Raw genomic sequence first — 23,773 nt, 5'->3', positions numbered from 1 at the left:
GCACCGTACTTGGCCATTCGGAACGGGGGACGATTCAGTCAGAAACATAGGCTTCGAATCAGATTTTCTCATTCCGGAACCTGTCTGGAGGCCTTTCTTGTGAGATCAGAATCGGGTCCTAAGTGAGAAAATTATCTCATAGACCACCATATGGCAAACAGGGCAAGTCAACAGGTTTTAGTGGATTCAGGATGGACAGAATGAGTGAAAATACTGTAACAATATATGCTTGGGGTGGGTGTAAATGCAATGAAGAGTATTTATTTTGCTGAAGGTGACTTCTGTGCTATAGTCGAGACACCCCTGATGGGTCCAGAAATTGAGTAATGCCTTACCAGCTCCCCTTGGTCCTGTATCACTAGCAGGCATGAGTCCCTTGCAGAGCAGTCCTCATGGCTTTCACTCCAGGTCTTTAGTTCAGTGTATTTTGAGAAGTAATAGCAGTTTCCAGCATGTAGCTGCCAGCCCTCAGAACACTGCTGGGAATCAGAGTCTGCCTGATGGAGACCTGGAAAGAATGTTAATACTGTGACCTTGACTTTTGGAAATACAAACAAGAATATAAAGTAGGAAATACTAGAATGGAAATGACTCAGTGGCCATAGTCAAATATATACACCATTACTGCTTACTAACACTGATTGTGTATTGTGTTTCCGTGCATGATAGATACTGGCTTTGATTTTCCCTTTCTGAGGCTGTTAGTGTGCTACTCTCCGTGTATGAAGCTCTCTGTCCAAGTGAGACTGCGGAGCTTATTTATGAGAGCCCTGCGTACTTTTTGCACCATGTAAAGTGGTACATGCATGACGCAGGGCTCTCATAAAGATTAATGAAGCCACGCAAAGCCACCCTACGTGGCTTTAAGCGGCCTCATAAATCATGAGTAAGGCGATGCATGCAGCACAAATTGCTGCTTCACCTTACTCTGCACCCGGGAGGCATTCCATGGGCTTTGAGGTGGGTTTTCCCATGCAACACGCATGGAATTTGATGCTGCCCAAGATTTATAAAGTGATGTATACCTGGGGAAGCGTAAAATCTGTACGCCTCCCTTGGTGAGACATAACAAGGAGGAATATGGTTATATATTCTCGCATTTTTCTTTGTTTCCATGCACACATCGAAAGAGGGAAACACTCGGAGGATTGTTTTTGTGCAGGAAGGTGTCCCTTCCTGTGCAAAAAACAATCCTGCCTGCAATGGAGGCTCCCTTGAACCATGATTCAAGGGTGCCTACATTGGCACTAGGCTTTCAAAACGACATCAGCACAGGCCAAAAGGACAGGAATGCACTTTATTGCTTAAATATAGTGCATTCCTTCATTTTCAGGTTGGCGTAGGGCAGCGCAGCAAGGTGCCTTGCTGTGCTGCCCTACGCCAAAGACCATAAATGAAGCCCTGCATGTGCAACGTGCAAGTGGGCACAGGCGCAATGCAAAACCTAGAATTACATTTATGAAGCCACACAAGGCCACCTTGCATGGCCCTGCGTGGCTTGGTAAATGTCGAGTAACACAAGGCAGCTCAAGTCATTGGCTTGCGTTACTCTGCCCCAGGTAGGCATTCCATGGTTGGAGCGTGGGTGTTCCCACACATCCACCCATGGATTTTGGTGCATTCACAGATGTACCATTAGTGGTAGACCTGGTAGTGCGTCATAATGCTATGCCTGCCCACGGGAGATGGAACAAGGAGAAATAAGCTGATTTATCATTGTGGTTTTCTCTTGCTATTTGTGCTGCATTCTGCAGCATACATAGATAGAGGAAAAAGCCTTGGATTCTTCTTTTTGTGGAGGAAGGTGCCTCTTCCTGCACAAAAACAATATTGCCTACAACACAGGCACCTTTGCACCATGGTGCAAGGTCGCCTGCACTGGCGATAGAAAGCATTTGTGAGCCAGCTCATGCAGAGACAGTAGCGGCTGGCAGGGAATGAAGGTGGAAAGGCAGGGGAGGGGGGAAATGGGAGGTGCAATATAAAAAAATACTACCTACCTTTTTCGCCGCTGCTTCTCTCCTCTGCTTTTCCGGTGATTCCAGGAACCATAAAGCACCCAGGCTCCCCATAGCCAATACAGCATTGGCTCCCCTAAGCCAATCACAACACTGAAATGCAGCGTTGTGATTGGTCTGTGCGCCATGGATCTGTGCTCGGATGGGGACTGGGGACCTGGGCATGTACCCTGCCAGGCTGTGTAATGCAGCCTGGTGGGGAACATGCAAAGTGCGCATGACTGTATGGCCAGTCCTGACCAAAGAGCAGTGGGATGATTCTCCTCCGCCTTAGTGGAGGAGCCACCCCAATGCACAGAGCATGAATGCACCATATAATGTTACATATGGGGCATTCCGCCCTCTCCCTTTCATGCAGCACAGAGCAGCAAAGAGGCTGGCTGCATTGCGTGAATATTTGATAAATATCACTGTTAACGAGCGTCTCTGTATGTGAGCTCTTTGTCGATGTAAAGTGCTGTGCACACAAGACAAAGCTGTTATGTAGCTGTGTATTGTGTATATGTGTGTATGTGGGTGTGTTTGTTAGTTACAGAATGATTGGGAGTATTGACGAATGGATGAGTGAATGCATGGATGAAAGAGTGAGAAGCAGCGGAAAGGAGGGATAGAAGCCTGCAAACGAAACCCCTCAGAATAAGGAATACTGTTAGGAATTCCGATAATTCTGGGCCCGTGTTCACAGAGATTTAGATCCTAATCTAATAATTGCACGATATTGGAGGATTCTTGCTGTACGGTGGTAGTATTTATGGATGCAGAGTTTGCACCCTGCCAGTACCATTCAGCTGGTAACCGGGGACCCGAATAGTAAAATGTGTTTTATTGGACACAATGAATAGACGATAGCCGACGTTCAGCATAATGGAAACTGACAAATCAGGAAATATGCAAATAGGCAGTATAGAGTTTATATTGTGACAGAGCGTAGCCTGTACTACAAATGCATGTAGAGCATATTTAAAGAAAGAGATTCATTTAAAATATAAAGAATGTGAAGCGTAACATTAATCAGAGCCAAGAGCTTCTAGCGATGTTAATATGTGCAAATTTGCCAAAACATAAGCTAAGCCTGATGTCTACTGGCAGACAGCACAGGTAAGAGCGCTAGGGTGGGGGGGAGCCAACAGATGGTGGGGTTGGTCAAACTAAATTTAAAAAAAAATTTAAACACTTACCTTGTGCTCGCCGCATTGCCGACTCGGTCATGCAGCGAGCACAAGGTAAGTGGTTTTATTTAATTTTTTCATATAATTTTACCTACCCTACCGTCTGTCGACTTTTGATGCCACCCTGCTCCGCCCTCGCCCCTCCGCTTACTGCTCTTACCTGTGCCAGCCGCCACTGCTGATATCTACAGTTTTCCAAACACCGGCTTTGCCAGATACAGGGAAAAGAATGCAGGTCATTATGGGTGGCAAAAGCACTGGAAAGTGTCATAACACTGTCAGCAGAATAGTCTCTGTGATGTATCATATTGTAATGGTCAGGGTTCCTGAGAATCATTTTATTTAATCTTGAAAGTCCAATTATTCAATGTATTAAAGGTAAATTTGTTTGCTGCAGCGATGTCTTGTCACAATCATAAGAAATGCTTGCTCATGTTGTAAAAGAGAAAATAAGTATATTCTAAGTCTAATTGTACAAATTAAAATGATGTCTTCAATTTCCATAGACCATTGATTTGGGAAGAAGAACTGAACACATTTGTCTTTTTTTTTTTTCTCTCTTTTTTTTTTTATTGAAGTCCAAAAGCAAATTACCTACACATCCGATACATTAAGGAATAAAGATATCAGACATAGTCAATAAATTCAAAACATATTGCATATACAAGAAGTAAAAGACATCCAAATCTAAGAAAGAATTGCTAAAACCAAGGCTCAGCCACCAATAAAATCCCCCTTATATATGACCATGTCCCTAAAACTAGATCCAATCCTACCTCCAAACTCACTGGTCCTTGAGTCACCAATTTTATAAGGATAATAATAATGATGGATCCCAAAATTTTTTAGTCAAAGTAGGAAGACCATATTTTCGTAAATTTTTTGAGACCCCCCTATTCTCATAGCGTATGTGCGTTCGCTTTGCTTAACCGCCCGCATCTTATTGACCCATTCCATTTGTAAGGGAACTAAATCTGTTCGCCATTTCTGTAGTAAAAGGGATCTAGCTACTGCCATTGCGGTGTATACAAGTTTGACCATCTGGTCTGGAAGTAGAAGGTCTGGGTCATAACCAATAAGGATCAATCTATCATATCTTGAGCATTGTAAATCACATTCAATTGCAAGAAAACAAAAGGCATCTTCCCAAAATGTTTGAATTTTTTAGCACTGTAACATAGTATGAGTCCAGAAGACAAATGTGTGTGAACACATGTATCTTCTTGCTATTGCCATAGAAACCTGGAGTGCAACAAGACAATTGAAAACACTAAGTTGTCCTCCAGGCTTTCTTGTAGCATGTGCCCTTGTGTCTCCAGCCTTTCCGACTTACTAACAAGCTCTTCACCCTGAGTGAATTTTCCTTTGTACAGCGCACAGTAAATTAAGGGAGTCAAATGGGGTAATTTGGAGCATGATGGCGGGGGGGTCCGCCAGCACACCTGGGTCTGTATTACAGATAGTGCCCCAAGGGCGCAACGGGAGTGTGAGCTTATTGTTTGCACCCCCAGGGCATGATGGTATTACGGAAGGGGCCACAGACGCTGGTGCATGTAGTGTCTGCTACCCCTTCTATAGGGTCAGTGCTGACTTCGGAGATTATTCCATCATTTGCATGGGGGCATGGCCCCATGTAAATTAGGGAATCGCTTCGATACTGTGACTACAGCATATTATGGACCGCGGGCGGAGATGCCAAAATGCCATTAGGAGGCTCACTGAAATTGTGCCCGAAATGGTTGCCAGACTGTCAATGTGCCCCTAAAGGCAGCCATATGGAGGGATAAAAGAGAGTCTCATGGGCCCCTCAGATATTCCCTTGCAAGCGGTGTAGCCACTCACTGCAATTCCTACAAGGGAATCACTCTCCCCTTTGCAAGTCGCTTGCCACCTGCACTGTGAAACATGGAGAGGCTTTGAAGCAGCTGCTCTGTATTTCACTAAACGCGCTTCCACAGGGCAGTGCGAGTTCATTGCGGCCAAGGGGCCCTATATTCATTGCACTAGGACGCACCGTCCCTATTTGTACCTTTCACACCTGTTTAAAGATGTGCCATGGTGCAAACAAAGACAGTGTGCCCTATCAATTCGATTTGATTAAGAAATGTATTCGGCTCAGAGACAAAAGGCCATAAAAGTACATTAAAAAAAAGCATCATCATACACATTCATACAATACTATACTTTTCCAGAGATGTTTGGCAACCCAAATATAAAGTGCAATTCTAACACAGACCAAAAGGTTCATTAGTGCAAAAAAGAATTTCAAAGCCACTTATTTATCCCAGATAATACTTTCAAGGAGAAGTGGTTTTAGAATAGATAATATTTTCTTAAACGCTCATAAAAACCACAAAATAGCATAAAGTGCTGTGTGCTTTGAGCTGAAACAACATGGCAAGGACAAAGGTGCAGTGGCTGATGGATACTGCCTCAGTTCAGGAAAGGCGACCAAATTGTGGACAATACCCAACTGTAGTCTGGTCAACACAAAACGATGCTGAGTGTCAGTCACCCAAGTCAGATCATGCTGAGACCCCTCCAGCAACTCATTTGGTACATATCAAACTACAGTATGTTTCGTGTATTCTTGAAGTGTCCTGCACTCCGTTCTGTAATTCAGGAAGGTGCTCCTAATAACCCTATTTTTCAATGAGGAACCACTAGCAGGGTTGATCATAGTGGGTAAATCAAACAGCAGTTTATAGTGCCCATTTATATAGGACAACCAGGGTATCTTCAACACATGGTTAAGAACTAAACAGTCGGATATAACTGACTTTGTAAAGTTGATTTCTGTTTTCGACCATATAGAGTGCCAAAGTGAAAGGGGTTTTGAAGCCAGTGTGTCCTCTAATAAGTGTAACCCAGCCTCATTATGTAATATAAAAGATGACGCGGATCTGGGTGCGCACAACAGACGTTTGAGGAAGCAGGACTCTTCCACCTGTAATAGTTGACTGGGAGCATGGCCCCACACAACTCCCCGATAAGTAGCGGCTGTAATGTCTCTCGCCTTATAAATTTCAATCATTGTCTTAATTAGGCGACTGCTAATCCTATGGGAAAACCTGAATGTTCCCTCGCAAACTCTACTCAATGTCATCTGTGTGCTTGAGCTATGCTGGGCCCAGGATCCACTGCTCGTGACTGAGACCCCAAGATAAGAGAGGGTGTTACCATCAACAACTGGGACTCCCTCAATAAAAAAAGTCTTACTTTTCTGTACTTTCCCACATACCTTTGAAAAAGCCTTGGCCCTGTTGATTTTCAGTTTTCTAGAAACCATAAAGTCCTCAAAGGTGTTCATCATTTTTGGTGAACCAACTGGGGTCCTAGATAATAGGACAGTGTCGTCGGCGTACAATAGGATTGGTACAGGGCGTTTTCCAACAACGGGGGCATTGGCCTGAACTGTCTGGAGTGAATCATCTACCCCATTGATAAAGAGTGAAAAAAGAAGCGCAGCTCTGTCTGATACCCCTCTTGATTTTTAACGGAGAGGAAGATTCCCCGTTAGGGCCGCACTGTACCCTGACAGAGAGATTTCCATAAAGGTGTGCTGAGAAACTAATGATGTTTCTAGGGGCACCCTGGGCAATCACTGTAGACCAGAGTAGAGAATGGTCAACTTAGTCAAAGGCATTACTGAGATCAGCAAAACAAAGATAAAGGGAAGCTGACTTTGCTTTAGTGTATTTCTCAGTGAGTAATTCAAGGTTCGTACATTGTTCCACTGTCCCCAGGCCTCTCCTAAACCCAAATTGCAGTGCGCCCTTTTACTAATATGCACCCTTATCCGCAGAAGCTTCCTCTGCTGGGTCAGAATCTCTACTGAAAGTTCATCTGCTGATTGAGCATAGCTGAAAACTCCACCTCATAGCACTCTATACCAAGTCAACGACGAGGATCACCACTTATGAACCCTGTACCGTAAACAACTGCCCAGTGCCATGTGGCTATACCTGGCGCAAATGAAGGGACTGCGTACAAGGAAATGCGGAGCAGGAGGAGTTCATAAGGAAATTTACAACATTCGTAGATTTTCACAAGTTCCCTCAAAGTCAGAAGAACCCAGCAAATCTTCAGAAAAGTATTGAGCGAGCAAAGATTGTCCCTAAGGTAGGAAGTCTCAATTTAGGTTTAAAATTGTCATTCCCCTTTACAAACAAGGGATGTGCAATTGGCTCTCCTACTGGATTGCAAATGGCAATGCAATTTTCAATGTGATTTATATTATTATCGATCAAACAATGTCCATTCGAAGGGGGGCTGAAAATGGCCAGACAATTAATATTAATTATGCAGGTCGCAATTCACCCCCCTTCTAATTGGCTGTGAAAGCAGTGATGGAGGCCTTAGAGGGATAGTGACCCTTCATCCCTGCTTCTACTTTCTCAATAGGAATTCTTTTTTAATGCAGACTGTGTCCATTAAAGGCACAGGTGCTGCTTTAAACAAGCATTTGCAATGTATTCAGTCTCGCCTTTGGGACCTTATATGTATTTAGCTCTGCAGCACATCAGCCTGGGTGCGGTTAAATCTACTGTTCTTTAACATAAAGGGAAAGTAAGCACCAAACTGCATGACATGGCTGGTATGGGAACACATGGAGAGAAATTGTGCCTGTCAGCGGGAAATGGTGTAGTCCAAAGCTCTGTTTTTAATATAAAATCAGGGCCTTCTGTGGTCATATCACTGAAAATACAAGATTTGTAAAAAATATTATTGTCTATGGGTGCTTGTGGAAGACAATTTCTATGGACTGGAATCTAGATAATGCTAAAGTGAGTCTGTTATTTTAAAACCTCTGCTGGTCGTTTTCTATCAAGAAAGTTAAATAGAGGCAGTTGAACAGTATAATTAAACAAGCATTTGCAATGCAATCGGTCTCGCCTTTGGGATCTTATATGTATTTAGCTGTGCAGCACATTAGCCTGGGTGCTGAAACATCTACTGTTCTTTAACATGGATGGAAAGTAAGGTAAGCACCAAACTGCGTGACACGCCATGTATGGTAACACATGGAGAGAAATATTGCCTTTCCGCGGGAGATGGTATAGTCCAAAGCTCTATTTTTAATATAAAACCAGGGCCTTCGGTGGTTATATCACTGAAAATACAAGATCTGAATATAATCCTCCTGAGAAAAGGGAGAGCAAGATGACTTCTTTAGAGAAAATAAATGCTCACGTTACATCAAGCAGGGGACCATAAGTAAAGAATAAACAAGTATTTCTCCATAAATAGGAGATTCAGTTTCTTAACTCAACAACCTGGAATTCTTTTCTCCTGAATATAACCAGAACATCTTGAGAAAATAGCTCACACACATTAACAAATATGAGCATACTTTAACATAATAGCTGTGTCTGTAAAGTGTAGAGTGATTCTCCAGGTCATCCTGGTCCTAAGAAAAGAGTTGGCACTTGCCACAAAACAAAAATGTATTATGAAAGAGCTGAAAGAACCCTCAAGACCACTTATGGTTTCAAACAAATGTATTAATCTTTTACATATCCTGATGAGTACTGGAATAATTTATAACAAAAGAGACCACCAAGCAGACATAATGCTATGGAGATAGAAATGACTTAAACCCTGAACTTTTAGGATCAGAATCTTATATTGAACATAAGTCACCCAGAAATAGATGGCATAACTTACACACTTGCCAATGCTATTCTCCGGTGTTTCCTTTTAAACTCAACGTGCTGTGTGCCCAAAAGGATCCCCTCAGCTTAAGAGACTTTCCACTTTGGGGTGGCATAGAAGCTTAAAGAATGAGTTTTCCTGCTCTTCTTTCTCCAGAGTAACCTAGGCCTTGAGAAGCCAACAGTGTGCTGGACAAGACTAAAAAATAATGTGACCCCTGAACTATCACTGTTCTCTTAAAATAGAGAAGAAGCCAGACTCAGCACTCGCGTTGGTGAACACCAGTAACGGGAATCTTTTCCAGACCTCTTTCTTCAAGCCGAAAAGGCTGGATCACCTGTATTGTACAGTGACTTTGGATCATGCTAATTGAAGCATATGTATTTTCTCCGTGTACCAAATATTAAGCCTTGAGAAAGCCCTGGCCTAAACCGTGCCAAGGGGCGAAACACGTGTCGGCTGTTCATTTCTGTTATGAATAAACAATACTCTGGATTTATCAATTTACTGGATGGTTTCTGTTATAGAGGGAGTGAAATTGACTCATCACCACAAGCATCCATTAATCTTTTAAGGCCATAGAGGTCCAGTGCCTTGAGTCTTTCCTCCAAGAAAACAACATCTACTTCAATAAATTGAACAATTCGTTCCAGGTTTTGGGATCCCTGGGCCTCAGAACTCTCACAATTAGACTCAGCACTCGCAGTATCTGGAAGGGATAAGGAAGGCACCCTTACCAGACATAGAAAGGGCAACCTCTCTCACACGTATTTCATTCGTTTTGTAGCACTAATTAAAGCAGTGTAGGGTATTAGAGCACTTTACATTCCACCCACATTATACAGAATGAATTAATCACACGTGTACAAATGAGTGTGCATGAAATGTAAAATTAGAGAAAGAGGACCTCACTGTGTAGAAGTCACAAGACAACCATACTGGTAGGCAGTATATATTAAGAGTGCTTGCTTTTTCCAAACACAGACTCAGGATTTAAAATGTAACACTGTGGTTGGAGTGGAATTTCTAGTAAGAATTTATGTCTAACAAAATGAACCCTTTTTAGGAAGTTTAGGATAATGAACGAGTGGGGAAAACACAATGTTCTAACTTATACCTTGTAGTTTGCATGCAACTCTTTGATGACAATAAATAGCAATGCTCTACATTAGGAATGTAACTAATGAAGTGCAAAGGACAAACGGATGTGTGTGACTAGGGCAGTTACTCACTGAGCTAGCTACGTGTGATTTGCATGGTACACTTTCTTTCCAGCAGGCATGATAAGCCTTTGCGCTACTTTATGATGAGTCAAAACTATCACTAAACAAAACACTCTCACTCTCCAGCAAAAACATTAATCACCAGAATTATTTTCCCACTTTGATTGTTGTCTTGAAATTGCCTGACACACAAGACACAAGGAACTCAAGCAGTCCTATTTAAAACCATAAATATTTCAAAACACTCTGCCCAGGAGCTCAGCGCCCAGTGCACCGGTGACACAGCCCTAAAGCCGGCCTTGGCTGGTGTGCAATGCAAAGGAAAAGTGATAACTAAGGTGCTGGGAACATTGCATTCCAGATGCTCAGTATATATTAATCATTTCTTCCCACACAGGAAGACATTTTTGCTAAGTTGGTAAACTCCTGCATCATTTTAGCAAGTGATAAAAAGTTCAAAGAGACCAATGCACTCCCTCAAAATATAAAACAATGAAACACAATGAAACACAAAACCCGGCCAGATTCAAATCTGTCTGGTCATACCCAATGCCCACCAATTCAGCTGAACATCAGCCCTCACTACCCAAACTTAACACATCCCCAGACCAGGTGGATTCTAATGCCTCGGCCAAACCGTCAGGAGCATGCATGTGGCCTCATAGTCCACCCTGACAGCTCTTCAGTTCTCAGCGTTACCCCTCAGCAGTCGGTGCAGCCAGACATGAATCTATCCCTGGCTTCGCTGTGCCGAAGGGCCTCAGTGACCCACTCACCACATCTATCTGCAGAGACCCTGCCGAGTCCTGCCAGTGGCTAAGCCCCTCAGCCCAGTGTGTGATGCCGCTCTACACCTCAACATTGCTCCAGCTTGAAGCTATCCAGCCTCAGACTAACAAGCGCAGGTTCTTAGCATCTGGACACACTCACGGTGGGGGTTGTGGGGTGTGACGTGCTTTAAAAGTCCTGTTAGAGGAGGACACTAGTAGAGTCTGTACAGAAGCCAAGGTCTACCTTACCACTCAGTGTCTGACCCAGTAACCCAACGCCCACCTCACACCCCATGGGAGCCCAGTTACTGATCAATGGCCCCATGCCTCTCACTACCGTCTCCCTTCACTCAATGACCCCAATCCACCGCCTGCGACAGGTAACACCTTGACACCACTCTGACAGAAACCGCATGCACTGGTGACAGGTGACCCCTTGACACCCCATGTGCGCCTACAATCACCAGGTGACCCCACGCCTAGTTCATAACGTGATGCCCCAGTACCCCACACACCCCTCTGTGCCCATGACAGAGACCCCATACACTGGTGACAGGTGACCCCTGACACCCTCACACAGTGCCCCCAGGCCTCGTTGGTCTAATGTACCCCTCGCAGCCCCACTGTGTCCCCTCACCCTGATAGACAGGTGACCTGGCACCCTACGTACCCATCACTGTGAGCCCTCGTCCCACTCAGTGCCTGTCACCGTGACCCTTCACTCACTCGGTGAATCCTGCCTGCCTCCATGACCCCTCCCGCTCTCACCGCCCTCTCCCCACCCGGGACTTACCTCGCACCCACCTCTGGCCTTCGCCGCCAACTTCAGCTTGTCAAGACTATGCGCAGTAGGAGCAGGAGCCATGCCCACGATCGCGTGACCCTAAGGTGCGGACAGGGAAGACAGACTGCTGCCTGCCAGCCCTTTATCTGTCCCCACGGGGGCCCCCATCATGGAGTCAGGCAGCAAGGGCATAGACATGTCTGTTGTAATATTAGCGAGGGAGGCTCGATGGGATAGGGTACATACTGTTGTACATGCTGCCCTGCGGTGGCTCCCAAACCTGCTGCCTGTCCCAGCTATCAAGGCGCACTCTCCCGCTCCCTCAGTTTTATGTAGCGTGAACTCGACTCCAAGCGGGTACTGCAGGGCTTCACGAACGGGAGCACGCGGGAGGGGGCGGCGCTTTACACTGCGGTGGCTCCCAAACCTGATGCCTGTCCTAGCTATCATGGCGCACTCTCCCGCTCCCTCAGTTTTATGTAGCGCGAACTCGACCCCAAGCGGGCACTGCAGCGCTTCACCAACGGGAAAGCGCTGGAGGGGGGCGGCGCTTTACATGAGCAGTAGAAGACACGCACGGGAGAGCACGGGAGGGGGCGGGGCTTTGCATGAGCAGTAGAAGGCACAAACGGGAGAGCGCGGGAGGGGGTGGCGCTTTACATGAGCAGTAGAAGGCACGAAAGGGAGAGCCTGGGAGGGGGGACGAGACGGGAATACTAAGTGTCTGTGCCTGGGAGGCCCTCCATCAACATTACGACATCACGTGCTTCAAATAGGAAAAAGTCCAACAACCAAAACAACGCCCCTAATACAAGTAAAGGGGCCAATAGCCATAGGCGTGGGTAAGAGCCCAAAAGGAGGGACTTAAAACACTATTAACCAATACCAACTGCAGAAGGTTTGAAAGGCACACTGGAGAACAAATGAAAACAACTATTTAAAAGGAGGTGGTCTTCCACTCACTAAAGTATAAACTGCATGTCTCAACGAGACAGCGCAAGCGCTGCCTAGGCGAGACCTAAAAAAGAAAGTCCCTCAGCAGAAAGCAATTTTGGTATTTTACTGACCTCTGCTGGTTGTTTTCTATCAAGACAGTTAAATAGAGGCAGTTGTGCTGGAGCAGGGTTTTCTGTTGAAAATGTATCGAGTTTTAAGCTCCGGTTTTGTCTATACGTCATAACTAAAATTATTAATCTATAATCGATAATTATTGGTCTTGTGAGAAATTTTGATTAACCAATATGACTAACAAGAGAAACTACACGTGGGAATGCATATATGTTGCTTAATAATAATGTGCAGGTTTAATTAAATGAATGTTGCTAAGTGCTATTTGTTTTAAAGCACGAAATGCTTTTGAATAACGTGTACTAATGCTTTATTGTGTTGCAAAAGGCTAGATAATTACATACACATAAGGGTATTAGTGGGGATTAACACTGTTTTATCATTATGCTGTGGTAACGTTGTTTTGTGTCTCTTTTAATTAAGATGGTCTGTTTTGGCCTATAACAAGATGGCTGCCGTTTACAGCCTGCACTCGAGTGAATGTGAATATGTCGGAAGGCCTTGCTGAACATGGTTGACAGTCACCTGACCATGGCTTCTGCTGGAGTTTTGAAAGGTTCCGTGATGACAGCGACTCCAGGCAAGCTTCCAATTGTCCTTGGAGGAAAAGAAAGCCACAATGAACTTTGTGATTACAGCGGTGGCTTCGCTATGGTTCCGAGGAAATGCGTTCATGAAAGTATCTTTTGCAAAACTCGAGTTTCCTTCTTCCGTCTTTTTATTTTTGTGATTTTCCTGAGCGGAGGTTCTTACAAATGTTGCGATGCAACATCCTTTCCTGCTCGTTTCGCTTGCTGATTCAATGAACATTTAGAATTTTTAATGTTGCTTTATTTTGCAAGTTCTATTATAAATATTGTTAGACTAGGGAGGGTCTAAGGCCACTTCTTCCCAAACCTGCGTTGGTGAGGATCGATGCTGTGAGGACGGCGACTCGGGAGACTTTACTGAGAGACCTGTCCTGACCCATTTATGACATTTAGCTAGACTAGGTAACTATGAGAATAATGATTTTGCTATTGATTGACTTTCATTTGAACTAATTTTAGATAAAATATCATTTATGAATTACTGTGTTGGTGGTTATTTCTTGTTGTTTATTGAGTACTCTAATGTGATTATTGTTGTTTAAATCATGACTCAGGACAGTAACAAACTGATCGCATTAGCCTCACTGTAGATACAGGGTGTTTAAGGAGTTTTCTCTCTCCATGTTTAGTGCTGATAGAGTAATCGAGCGTATGTTAATGAAATGGGCCCAAGTGTGTGATGAGTGCATGTGCGTGTATCTGTGAAATTACTCTATCCGTGGAAGTAGGGAGAATTTGTATGCCCTGATCTGCAGCAGTTGAACAGGAAAAAAGTCCCTAAGCAGAAGCAGACAAGTCCTAGGGCTGATCTCCAGAGCCCACAAAGTATATACTAAAGTATATATACTAAAGTATGTACTAAAGTATATACAAGAGGTCTGGAATGCTCGACCTAAAAATATTTCTATTTTGGAAAACACCAAAGGAAGCAGGCAGTGGTCCTCTGTACTACTACAGGCTCCCCTAAGGCAGGTGACATGATTCACAAAGGGAAATGTGCCCAACGGGGGCCCTTCCCCTTTTGGAGCAGTTACATTTCATGGGTGAGGACCCAGAGTGCACATATTAAATATTGTATAAATCAATTAATGTATTTTCGTTTAAAAACATTTCACAATTATCAGACATTTCTGTAAAACAGAAAAAGATATCATAAATTGTAATCACAGCCTTTCTCAGAAATCAAAATATAGGGGAATGAAAGGCATAGTTAGCCAATAGGCTGCATTAAAGAATAACAGAGAAAACTGTATTGGGGTAGGATATGGACAAACGATAGGAGTAACAGGACTGGCAGTAGTGGGAGAAGGGCCAAGGGTAACAATAGATGTAATTTGGGATTAGGAGCGCTGTCCGTACTTTGTAATTGAAGCACTCTTTAGGCAGGCTGATGCATTTAATAGTCAGCTGCACTATGGTGAAGAGAAAATACTCATGCAGGCTCATCTAAAATGTGAATGATACTGTCATTAGCCAATGGCTGAAGGAGGCTGAGTCTAAGCAAACAATGGCTGAAGTGGGTTGATCCAAAGCGTCTCTCCCCATATTTTATTTTTCATGATGTGAGCTCTAGAGGAGATTTAAAGTTCTCTCTTTGGTAAACTTTAAGCGGGCTGCTATGGTAAATTTACAAGTCTAATATTGAAGATTGTTAAAACGTTTACTGTCATATTTACCTGTTGAGTTTTTACGCACACACCCTTCTCCATGCACTGTGGTGATCTGCTGGAGCTCCTTGGGCACCCTGAGCACTGATGCAAGAGAGAAGTCAAGCGACAACAAAAGAAAACCATTAGGGAGGAGTGCAACTGTGAGGGGCAGGGGTAAGTAGGAAGCAAGAGTACAGAAAGAGTTGGCATGTGTGCACCCACAAACCTTCCCCTTTATTAACACCTCTGGGCCATTTCCCCTGCTCCATCCCTCCACACTAAAATCTTTCCTGACAGACATCACTACATTTAGAGACCAATTCTTTCTATTCTTTCTCTGAATAAAAACACAATTTCTCTGGTTAGAATGCAACCATTGTGCAATGAATACGCTTTAAGAATTACAAATGTAAATTCATGGCTTTACAACACATTTCTAAGTGATGTATTATACATTATTAGAACACCATGATGCAGCACATATACCTCTGCTGTTCACTTCATTTTTCCCAAGATTGTTTTAAGCAATAGCCCAAACTACACTATTATTATCGCAGTACACTTTTGTTTAATATCCAAGATTGCCATTATAAAGCAACGCAATACACACATTTTATCAGGATGCAAGCTTCTAAGGACAGGACCCAAACCTCCACAAAAGACAGGACTCAAGCTTCCTAAAACAGGGTCCAAACCTCTGGGAGCACTGCTAATGTTTTCTATGACTGGACCCAAGCTTCCCTGGACAGGGCATAAACTCCTCAGAATAGGAATGAAGTTTAGAGACATGACAATACATCCTTAGGAAAAGGCCCAAGATTCACAGGTCAGGATTAAATATTGTCAGGGTAGAGCACATGCACTTGAGGATAGGACCAAAGTTCTCTAGGACAGACCGCAAAATTGCCCGACGAACAAGTCCACAGTGGACAGTGGATGCTCCTGGATAAAGTCGTGAAAAATAACAAGGACCCCCTGTCCAATTGATCAAGCAATTCCAAGGGCAGGGCACTAATCAAGTGAAAGATATATCCCTAGGCAATCTGTGCATCTATGCCTGCCTAGTGCGGAATGGTTTCGAAACACTGAGTGTAACAATCAAATTTAACAAAATTTACATATATATAAAAATGTTTATTCATTCAACTATTAAAATACAATTCATGTCACACATAAATCTATCATTCCTAATCCCTTGTATTCAGTTTTACACATGTCAACAAGATGACTGAGGAAAAGATTTATGAATAAAGGAACAGACAATATCTATATAGTGCAATAGAACTTGAAACTGCACTTCGGAACTTTTCGGCATAAATGATTGGCGGAAGTTAGACTAAACATACATAATCAGTCATCTTTAATATTACTTATTGGATACTAAACAGAGTTGCTGACGGATATAAGAAAATCAAACTATATTACTCACTGCTGCTTAAAATTAAAAATAAGCAGACATACGAAGTTAATGTGTGGCTGTTTTCCTGACGAAGACGCAGTTTGTGTCGAAACGCACGTAGAAAAGATTTACTTGTCTGACACAAAGAATTACTGTTTTTTTATATGTAATTGTTTTTAATAGTTGTATAGAAATGTTGACATGTGTAAAACTGCACACAAGGGATTAGGAATGATAGATTTATGTGTGACATGAATTGTATTTTAATAGTTGAATGAATAAACATTTTTATATATATGTAAATTTTGTTAAATTTGATTGTTACACTCAGTATTTCAAAACCATTCCGCACTAGACAGAGATTGATATTTAGAGATCTTTTAACGTTCATAGATGCACAGATTGCCAAGGGATATATCTTTCACTTGCTCCTGGATAAAGCACATGTTATTTTAATTGATTCTATATAACGCACTGTTACCCAAGGAAGAGGATTCTGGCGCTGAAACCAAAGAAGAAAAGAACAAGCAAACACCAAGGAAAGAGGTTCAAAGGCGTGCTGTCAAGACATTTGAGACATAAATACCCAGTAAACTTTCACACACCTTCAAGAAATCCCCAGCTCCTGATATTAACCCCAAATTCAAAGGAAACTGAGGCCTTAGGTGTGTCCCTTGGTGCATGCCAGAGCCTTTTCTCATGGATGTATTTGTGTCCCCCATGTTCATGAATCTATTTGTGCATGTGCAGCCACAGGAAGCTATACACTTGGGGCCTCATTTACAAGCAATGGATGCATCAGCATCGATGTGTCAGTTTCTTTGCGCCTGCACCAAATGTCCTTGCAACACCATGGATGCGCTGTGTTTACAATGCAGGGCTCCATGGCGCAAGGATTAACAGATTCATAGGAAATTCTGACTGACACATCTGTTGGGGCAAAAATTACGCATTTCTGGAGTTGGTCGTAGAACTGACGCAACTCCAGCAATGAGCCAGACTCAGAACACATAGGCGAGTCCCATTGTAAAAGCTCTGCATCATTTCTCACACCAGGTCTGAGCAGGAATAAGGATTTTGACGCAGTGAAGTCGTAGAGTGATGCAGTGAAATGTTGTAAATTTCATGGCACCAGCTCTACGTGGCTTTTTTGCGTGGGAACGCCTACCCTGCATATATTATTCCTGGCGCAAGTATAAAGTGATGCAGGGCTCTACAAACTAAGGCATTGGACCCAATGCGTCAGCCTGTATATATGGAGCAGTGTGGTGCTCTCATTGTGCTGCCGCTGCGTTAAAACAAAATGTAACGCAGTGGCAGTCCAAGTGGCTTGTAAATGGGGCCCTTGGTATTGGGGACGAGAACTCCGATGCTCGAAAGAGCCCTCATTGTTGAGGCACTTACTGCTTTCAGGTGACAGTGCATGGACTGGCAGTGATTAACTAGGATAAATTCTTTTGCCATTTGGCACCCTTGCATGCTTTAGATCATGCTATTTCAGGGCTAACTCAATCCTTGCTTGGTTCCACCTCAAGCCCCTCTTCCATATGGATTTCCTATTTATGTAATGTGCTCTTGAGGTTATGGTGACAATTGTTAGCACTTGAGTTACTTTTGGATAGAATATTTTTACCATAGGGATTTCTCGTTTGGATCCCTCACTTGAGCCGCTTTCCCCCTTCTTGCACCAAGGTTGGCTTCTCCTCTTCTTACCTGGGTGTTTATTATCCTTGACTCTTATGTCGATAGACCCTTGACCTTTCTATGTGTGTCTATTATTTTTCCTCTCCACAACTCTATCCACTACAGGAATGTGATTTGTTTAGCACAAGCTGGAGGTTCAGAAGCCACATGTCTGTTTATTGGGCAGTGGCTCCTGAAAGTTTCTGGATGAACATATCTACCTCTAGGAGCTGAAAGATTGCAAGGACCTCAAACTCACATAGCTAGAGAAGGTGGCTCCCAATTGTATCCCTTGTACGTTAGAGATGTCATGGTCTGTGACTGGCTAAACTCAGGTCAGCCATTGTTTCCAAGGTGCAACTTTCCTGGCTTGTATAAATGCTACTGGGCCAGAGCGGATAACCTCACACGAGGGTTGCCCCCTTCTTCTGGACACATTTTCAATTCCATGGCATTTGTGTGTCTGCCTACTGCATTCTGGGTGTTGTTGCCTTGGTTTGATTCCAGTGAACTAATTAGACTTACATATCTGATAATGATATGTAGGTGAAACATTCAGGAATGGAAATAGTATTGTGGTCAACCTTTTGTAATGCTCTGGGCGCTCAAACACTCCAATTGCAGACACCTTGGCTGGCAAAAGCTAAATATCCCACAGACAGAGTATAGTTTACCCGAACTGCTTCTAAGGGTCCCTGAGAAATTCTCGACATTTCAAACCTGATACTTTTTAAACTTATGCTGAACTACAAAACTTTTGGATTTAGGCCCTTCTGTATTAAAGAATTTCCGCATAGACACAGAATGGGTAAAAGCCTTTGGTGTATTAGGTCCTTTTTTACGTACTTAGTTACAAGTCATTTTCATCATAACTATTCTCAGGGGAGGCACAATTTCATGGTAAGACTCGTCAATGCCAAGTCAAGTCAAGTTGTCTTTATTCGATCTGCCAAGGATAAATCATAAAACATAAACAACAATAAAAGAAAACAAACAAACAGGATTCGTTACAGACACACGTATTTAAAAAGTGACAACCATATATTAAAAATAATACAAATCCTGCAAAAGTCAATACCATGTAAGTTATGAACCACCACATTTTTTTTACGTATAAGCTCCTCATATTAATATACGATGAATAAAGTGACAGTGCAAGAAGATCCAATTTAACACCGAATAAAGTGACTGTACAATAAATCCAGTTCCGATTCCTGGAGATACTATAAAATAGCAATTAATTAAAAATAATAAAAATTGATGTCGGCCTAATACATTTGAAAAACATATCAGGAACATTAATTACTAAAATCAATAAAGTATTTTTTACATCAAACAGCATACTCCACTGAACTAGAGTGCGCTTCAAAAAATTCCCAACTGTGAGACAATCATTACAATCATCAATTTGACTACGAATAAGGTGGCTGTGCAATAAATCCATAACCAGGGAGCTACTACCTGATGGCAGTTTATAAAAAATTATTCAAAGATGACACTAGCATAAAACAATTAAGAATCATTATCAGAAACAATAATGACTAAACTTATTTTAATTTCAATATACTTTTTATTGCTTTTTTTTTTTTTTACAACATATGACATTTAACATATAACATATAACACATACTCATCAACGCTTTGTTGTTACAGGGCAGCCCAAACTGGCTGAGTTAGCTGTAGTACATTTTCGGTAGCTTGAGTGCTTTTTACATCAAAACAGCATGCTCCTTTTTTTAGCTAGAGTACAATTCAGAAAGTTCGCAACTGCAAAGCAAACATTACAATTGCTAAGTTGCTGTAAGTAGAAGAAACTCGTCAATGCAAAATGGCAGGTTCCTGAGATCAAAACCTCTGAGTTATTCAAGAATTAAAAAATATGGACATCATATAGAGTGTGCCAGAGAGGATACCCCATCACAAACATAGCAGATGTTACGTCAACCATTTTACAATTGCATTGTGGTCAGTAGCACTTGGGAAACAGTGGATTTGATAACCGACACATTTTGAGAAAAGTATCCTGTTGGCAACCTCTAAACAAGGCCCAATGTCTCTCATAGCCACGATCATAGCTATTCAACTTAAGCTGAAAACACTAAAGGGCTTATTTATGAGCCCTTTGCGACGCTTTTTGTGACACTGCGACGGCGTAAAAAATGTGCTACATTGCGCCATATTTACAAAGTGATGCATCTAAGCAGATGCGTCACTTAGTAAATGTAGTGATCAAGTCCACTCAGTTGAGATGATTTAAAGAGGTTTTATTTGAAGATGGTACAGGATCACAGGAAGATTAGAAGTAGACCAGATAAAGACCCCACCAGGAGCAGCCAGCAGGCAGCTCAGCCCAGTCAACTGTCATTACTCACAGCAGATTCCCAACATTCTGACAGCATCATCACATTAACATTCCACTGGTGGTAGACAGGCAATGCATTAGCTTTAGCAGGATATAACATATCCCCCTTTCTTATACGGGAAAACATAAAGCTGGAAACGTAAGAGGAGAACTTGAGAAAGTGAAAGCAAAACATCCATCAACAGAAAAGCAGTATGAACACAACCATTAAAAGAAGAGCAACCAAGAGGGAAATCAAAGAACAGAGAAGAAAAGAAATCAAACATAGAAACCATCCTCCCTTCTTACACAACAGCGAAGAAGAGTCAACTTAAGAGACAAGGACAACAAAAAGCACAAAAGACTTCCTTCAAACGCACCCACTGGCCAGAACAGGAATGAAATGGGGCTGAAAATGGAAAACAAACAGAACACCGGACTACAGGCAGCGACGAACGCAGAGGAAGAAAACACGACAGAAAAACAAAGGAAAAACCAGAAACCACAAGAAGAAGACCACAGAAGGAAAACTGAAAAGGAGAAAGAAACAAGGAGAATGAGGAAAATAAGGGTGATTCCCCATCAAAACACCACTAAAATTACACAAACACAAAATTGTAATGCAAAGATAATAGTGCATAAATAGCATTAAACATAAAATATCAACAGAACATACTTAGCAATTAAAACATGGAAAGCACCCAAATATGATAAAAACGTAAGCTAAATATGTAACTCAAATACATGGGTGAGAACCCACGACTAATCTCTAAGGATAGAGATGAGTAGCGCACAAAACTGGAAATACTCACCATACATATAAGTGTAGGGACAAACTTGGTGTTGAAAAACTACACCGTGCACTGTACTAATGTACCTGCGATAAAACAGCACATATGAGTAGGTACTCATGACAAATTCCCAACAACGATAGGAATATTTGGGTAAGAACCCATAGTAATGCAAAAAGGAGTGTAACCCTTGCACGGATTCCCTGTAAAAGGGTAGAACTGACAGTGTTTGGATCCGAACCCGCACTTGTGCAATAAGACTATAACCATTGCATGGGTCCTCTGTGAGAGGGAAACAGAATAGTGCACACTTGAAAATTGTATAAACGTACAACAATCTTCTCCTCCTAAAACTTCAACATACGCTAAAAACACAGGTTCCCAGGGTGGTGAGCGATCCCTCACCCGAGTAGTGTGAACGGAGCACACCCCAAACTGCACACCCAGATATCAAACCTGTAAAGCAAACAGTCAAAGAATAGTAACATGTAGACCCTGTGATAATCCCACAAAAAAAATGGCAAAAACACACCAGGTGAAGAAATGTCATTAAAGATGTGTCCCAAAACCTTCAAATTTGAAAGCGGCAGTTGACACTGCAAACATCAGGTCAAAAGAAACAAAAAAAAAAAGACCAAAAATCAAAGTTAAAAACAATGATAGATTTCACCTGACATTATTCATCGTAGTACTGCAGTAGAAATGGCCTAAACAAGCGCTGCCACCCAACAACAGACACCCAACCAAAATGATGGGAAATTCTTCCAACAGTAGCTTGTCCTGAGACTCTGTGCTAAATCCAAAACTCTCCGTCATCCACAGCAGACAAAATGACATTTGTGCAAGACGAGTGTGGAGTCTCTATTCCTGTAGTATGAAAAGACAAAATGGACCAAATAAATGAACGTTGGTAAGAGGGTATCCCCAAACCTAGTGTTGACAAGAGGCTCTGTAGACATTCGTTGTATAGGAGGAACATCTGTACTTCGTAGACAGCGTTGAGACAGGCTGTTGGAAAAGCATGAATAGACTATTTGGGACGCTGTAAAAAACCAATAACAATTCTTTTAAGATCCTATGGACCAGCAATAACAGACCTTTTGAGATTCTGTAGAAACAGCAATAACAGACCTTTTTAGATTCTGTGGAGAGTACATCACAAGAAACCTAGAAAAGCATAAAATATCCATTAGAACAACGTAGATGGGTGACCCACCCACTACCAACACATGGGACTTAAACCCATAAGAACGACGTAGATGGGACTAACACCCACTAAAAACACATAAGACTTGTACCCATAACAACGAGGTAGGTGGAACTAACACCCACCACAGACACATGGGACTTGTACCCATAAAAACAAGGTAGGTGGGACTAACACCCACTACAACCACGTGGAACGTGTACCTATACGAACCACAAACACATGGGACTTGTACCCATAAGAACCAAGTGGAACTAACACCCACCACAAACACATGGGACTTGTACCCATAAAAACAAGGTAGGTGGGACTAACACCCACTACAACCACGTGGAACGTGTACCTATACGAACCACAAACACATGGGACTTGTACCCATAAGAACCAAGTGGAACTAACACCCACCACAAACACATGGGACTTGTACCCATAAAAACAAGGAAGGTGGGACTAACACCCACTACAACCACGTGGAACGTGTACCTATACGAACCACAAACACATGGGACTTGTACCCATAAGAACCAAGTGGAACTAACACCCACCACAAACACATGGGAATTGTACCCATAAGAACATAGGGGCATATCAACAACAACCGGCGATAATTATCGCTCAGCGCTCTTAGCGTGAGGATAATTATCGCCGGCTAGCGTGAATTTTTATCGCTGAGATAGCGTGCTATTAGCAACGCTTATCTCAATAGCGATAAAAATCTACACGCTAACAGGCTAACGTGAGATTATCGCTGGAAACCCAGCGATAATCACACGTTACCTTGTTGATAGGGACAGGCAAACTTAGCCATGATATCCTCCTTCCATAGGATATCATGGCTAAGTCTGAAAATTAGCAGATGTAAAAAAGCAGCGTTAACCGCGGTTAGCGCTGCTTTTTTTGTCTCTAACAGGGTTAGCGACATTCTTGATAATAGGAGAAATGTCGCTTAGCGACATTTCTCCTATTATTTTACTAAGGAACACCCCCTTTGCATCTCATTAGAGATGCAAGGGGAAGCGTAGAGTAAAAGGGTGCTAACATGCAAATTTGCGTGTTAGCACCCTGTTGTTGATAGGGCGCTAGTTTTATCTCTGCTTTTTTGGCTTTTAAAGCCAAAAAAGCAGAGATAAAGCCCTTGTTGATATGCCCCAAGGTAGGTGGAACCTACACCCACTACAATCACATGGGACTTGTACCCATTTGAACATAAGTGAAACTACTGCACAATAACAAAAATGCGTAGGAAGCCATGATATAGTGTGCAAAAATAACACCTTGGAGGTAATTTCATGTGCACTGAACAGATGGGAAAGTGACCCATGTGACACCCCGTGTGGAGGTAAAAATGTTGTGCACCGTAGAGATGAGACTGAAACCCAAGTACACAAATATAAATGCAAAAGGGACTGCCACCCTTGCATATGTC

The 23,773-nt window shown here is 42.6% G+C and overlaps 1 protein-coding gene across 1 annotated transcript in view; it reads right to left on the bottom strand.

Annotated features, from left to right (window-relative positions):
* LOC146812957 (killer cell lectin-like receptor subfamily B member 1B allele C) overlaps positions 1 to 23,773 on the bottom strand; it is a 68,069-nt gene that overhangs the window by 16,714 nt on the left and 27,582 nt on the right. Inside the window, exon 3 of the mRNA XM_085619992.1 lies at positions 336 to 508. Within this exon, the coding sequence (XP_085476118.1) occupies positions 336 to 508 (173 nt within the window). The remainder of the gene's footprint in view (positions 1 to 335; positions 509 to 23,773) is intronic.

Source organism: Triturus cristatus, chromosome 7 (assembly GCF_964204655.1).
Source record: "Triturus cristatus chromosome 7, aTriCri1.1, whole genome shotgun sequence".
In the NCBI taxonomy this organism is placed as follows: domain Eukaryota; kingdom Metazoa; phylum Chordata; class Amphibia; order Caudata; family Salamandridae; genus Triturus; species Triturus cristatus.
This window is presented reverse-complemented; position numbering and strand designations above follow the sequence as displayed.